The 3,431-nt window shown below is 51.9% G+C and overlaps 1 protein-coding gene across 1 annotated transcript in view; it reads right to left on the bottom strand.

Moving 5' to 3' along the window:
* LOC119585682 (polycystic kidney disease protein 1-like 2) overlaps positions 1-3,431 on the bottom strand; it is a gene marked incomplete at its 3' end in the record, with an annotated part of 9,846 nt that overhangs the window by 4,065 nt on the left and 2,350 nt on the right. Inside the window, 1 exon segment of the mRNA XM_037934357.1 lies at positions 62-3,392. Within this exon segment, the coding sequence (XP_037790285.1) occupies positions 62-3,392 (3,331 nt within the window).

Genomic DNA, 3,431 nt, shown 5'->3' with positions numbered 1-3,431 from the left:
CACACTGCGCCGCGACCACCGAGACCCACCGAGGCGCCCTGAGCGAAGGAGGGAAGCAAACCTTGCGCGACACGGAGCTGTCGAGCGGCTTCGGCTTCTTCCACTCCTCGTCGATCTTCAGAGCCGGAAGTTCCTCGTCGCAGTCGATGTCTTCGGTGATGTTGTCCATCTTCTTGCAGCAGGCGGCGCCGATGGTGGTCATGATAAGGACCTTGATCCACTGCGACATTAGGAGGGAAATGAAGAAGGAGGTGATGAAGGAAGAGCACCACTTGACTGTCTTGATTTCGCCCCACATGATCCCGTAGGACCACACGAAGAACACCGAGACGCCGATGAGGCCCAGGAGAAGGATCCAGGCCAAGAGGCGCGTCCACCAAGGCAGGCACTTGACGGGGCTCGGGTCCTTGCTCGGGTTCTTGGAGTCAACCGAGTCTGAATCGTAGGAGCTGACGGGGCCGTCGTCGTGGTTGACGGGCAGGCCGTCTTTCTCGAGCGCCTGCTTTCGGCTCTTGGCAAAGGCCTCGAGAGCACGGCACTTTTGGAGCTTGTACGGCCTCGCCCTTTTGAAGATGAAGATGAACAGCATGACCACAGGGAAGACAGCAATGGCCGTGAAGATGCCTGTCACCGTCTGCTCCATGGAGATTGTTATGGGACCAAAGTTGAAGAGGCCGCTACGAGGACTCTCCGCTTGGGTTTTGTACCACACAGCATTAAGTAGCATTGAGACATAAAGGAAGAAAGCACATACAGTCACCCTCTCTTTCCTGCTGAACCTTGACCCAGTTGGGCGCAGGAATATAGACATCCAAATGTGCCCTTCGTTTGCATTCCTGTGTCCCTTCACATAAAAATCCTCGGTGAAGGACTTGCCTTCCTCAGACTCTGATGGTGAGAGCAGCAAGTCTACAGTCAATTTGCCTCTGTCTAGTGCTAGCCAGTCATTCACGTGGAAGATGAACTTCCTTCTCGTCTGCAGGTCCCGAATGACGACCGACTGTAGCTGCCAACAGTCGAAAGGCGGGTTGCCACTGTTGTCATGCCAAATGCGGAGATAACTGATGTGTCCCAAAGGTCCCGGAGTGCTCATGACGAAGGCGTCCACGCTGTACCGATGGAAACGCTTTCCATCTGACTCTGGCAGGATCCTCACTTCGGTCTCGGCATATTCGCCCGAGACCATGAACTGGATGTTGGAATTCGTTCCGGCTTCTTTGTCTGGCCCAGTAGTGATCGTGATCTCATACAAGTACTTGTCTTGAGGTAGATTATCTTCGAGGGGCAACACACCACGATGTTCTATGTCTTTTTTGTCCATAAACCGAGCCCATATCATCATAATCACATAGCATACGAATGTTATAATCAGAACCATGTACAGTGTCAGGTTATCATTAAATCCAACATTGGCAAATATGTACTCAAAGTCTATAGTGTTCGGGGCGGGGAAATGTCCTGATCCAAAGGGTGTCAAGTGCCTCGTCTCACAAGTGGTGATTCTGGGAGTGGCACTCAATACGTTCAGGCCCACGCCAGACCACTCCTCGACTACACTATCGAAGTAATAGCAGCCCGATGTATAGACACGAAGTCTGTAAGACGTGTCGAAATCATCTACTAAATCCTCTTTCGTCAGAGGCCTTTCGGTGGAGAGACTGCTAATGGCGACTCCAGCTTTCAGGAGCGCCACACCCAAGAAGAATCTCCCAACCCTGTTCATATTATCTTTGGTGTTGACGAAGAAGGTATAGGAGTTGTTCTCGCCTTCGGGGAAATCTTTAATCAAGTGAATGCTGCTGTAATTCGAAGGAGTGGGCATCCTTTTATGGCCAATCATAAGCACCATCTGCGAAGGAATGCTGTCCACTGGAAACACGTCAATAGTAAAAGCTGAAGATTCCCTTGTAATGTTGAAAGAATGGTACACTATTGGCAAATGGGCATTGATTACGTCCTTGGTCTTCACGAGCAATGGTTCTGGGAGAGTCTGAGGATCGCGAGGAATTTCGAGGATGATCGGATTCGTCTCATTTTTAACATTGATTTTTTCATTTCTGATTGCAATATCAATGCTAATGACTTTTGTGCGATTGGTGAGCAGCTCTTTGGTCGTGGGAAACACATGTGTAATGCACGGCCACACTACGACAGTCATGGAAAACTCCTCTTTGCACCTTGTGTTTGGTGTGTTGTACCGTGAAGGGCAAAACAGTTCAGGAAATTTGACTGATGCATTAAATTCGTCCCCGGGGTCAACAAGCATGCCCCTCCACAAGACTTGCTCAGTCAGCTTGGAAACAATAATGGATGCTCCGCTTTCTGACTTGGCCTTCACTGTTTCTCCCACAACACATTTTTCATTGACCTTTTCGCTAATTTTGTCAACCAGACCCATCATCTTGTCAACCTGCTGCTTGGCCTTCAACCTCGTGGTGTCGTAGACATTCTGCTTCAGCTGCGCCTCGCGGTCAAGGGGAACGTCCATCATCAAGTCATCGCCGAGGTCTACGTTATAGTCCCAATCGCCAGCCGCATCTTGATCTGTCGGGCAAACCTTCTCTGGATTTTCGATGATTTTGTTCAAACCCGTCATGAGGGCGCTCATTGTGTTCATGGAAGCTGTCAAGAAGGGCTGGAGGTCGTACGGAGAGGCGACGGTCACTTCGTCCAGTGTGTTTGTCATCTTATCCAGGAGATTGAGCGCCGACTCCCTCGTCTCCAAGTCGACAGTGTAGGCTGCGAGGTCCGTCGAAAAGATGCCGCTGACGGACGACTCCATGATGCCTGCGCCCACGTTGATCTGCGACAGTGTGGCGAAGCTCATCGACTCGAGCGCAAGTTCGAGCGATCCCTTGTTCATGCCCGTGATGTCACGGAGTCTTGATAACTGCTCATCTTCCGTCAGGTTCCCCATGGACGATTCGTCGAGGGAGAGCCAGTCGGCGTTCTCGCGGATCGAACTGGAGGCCACGATGACCATCCCGAGGGTTGTCTGGTCTCCCACCGCTGACAAATAATCCATTTTCTCGGACGTGTTGTACAAAAGCACCTCCTCCTCAGTCGGCATTGTGATATTCACGAAACCGATGTGGACGTCCGTAAAGGCGTTGAACGTGTCCCAGATCTCGCACCGGACCTCGAAGTAGCCCACGGGGAAGATGATGTCGATGCTCTTGAGGGCGGCGGCGGCGATGGTGTTCTTCACCTGACCCGTGGGTTTGACCTGATACGTGTAGAAGACATAACTGGCGATGCCGGCGTTTTCTGCGTCTCGCCAGTTGTCGCAGGAAGTCGGGAACGTGTCCACCAGCGCCTTGCCGTAATGCCCCGAGATCGTGCACACGCCCCCCAGCGGCGCCTGGTTCAGGATGATCAGGGACTGGGAATACCTGAGGAAGGAGAACCGCTTGAGAAAGAAGCCTTGTATG

Source organism: Penaeus monodon, chromosome 20, assembly GCF_015228065.2.
Source record: "Penaeus monodon isolate SGIC_2016 chromosome 20, NSTDA_Pmon_1, whole genome shotgun sequence".
Classification (NCBI taxonomy): domain Eukaryota; kingdom Metazoa; phylum Arthropoda; class Malacostraca; order Decapoda; family Penaeidae; genus Penaeus; species Penaeus monodon.
The sequence above is the reverse complement of the archived record's forward strand: the minus strand, read 5'-3'. Positions and strand labels throughout refer to the sequence as shown.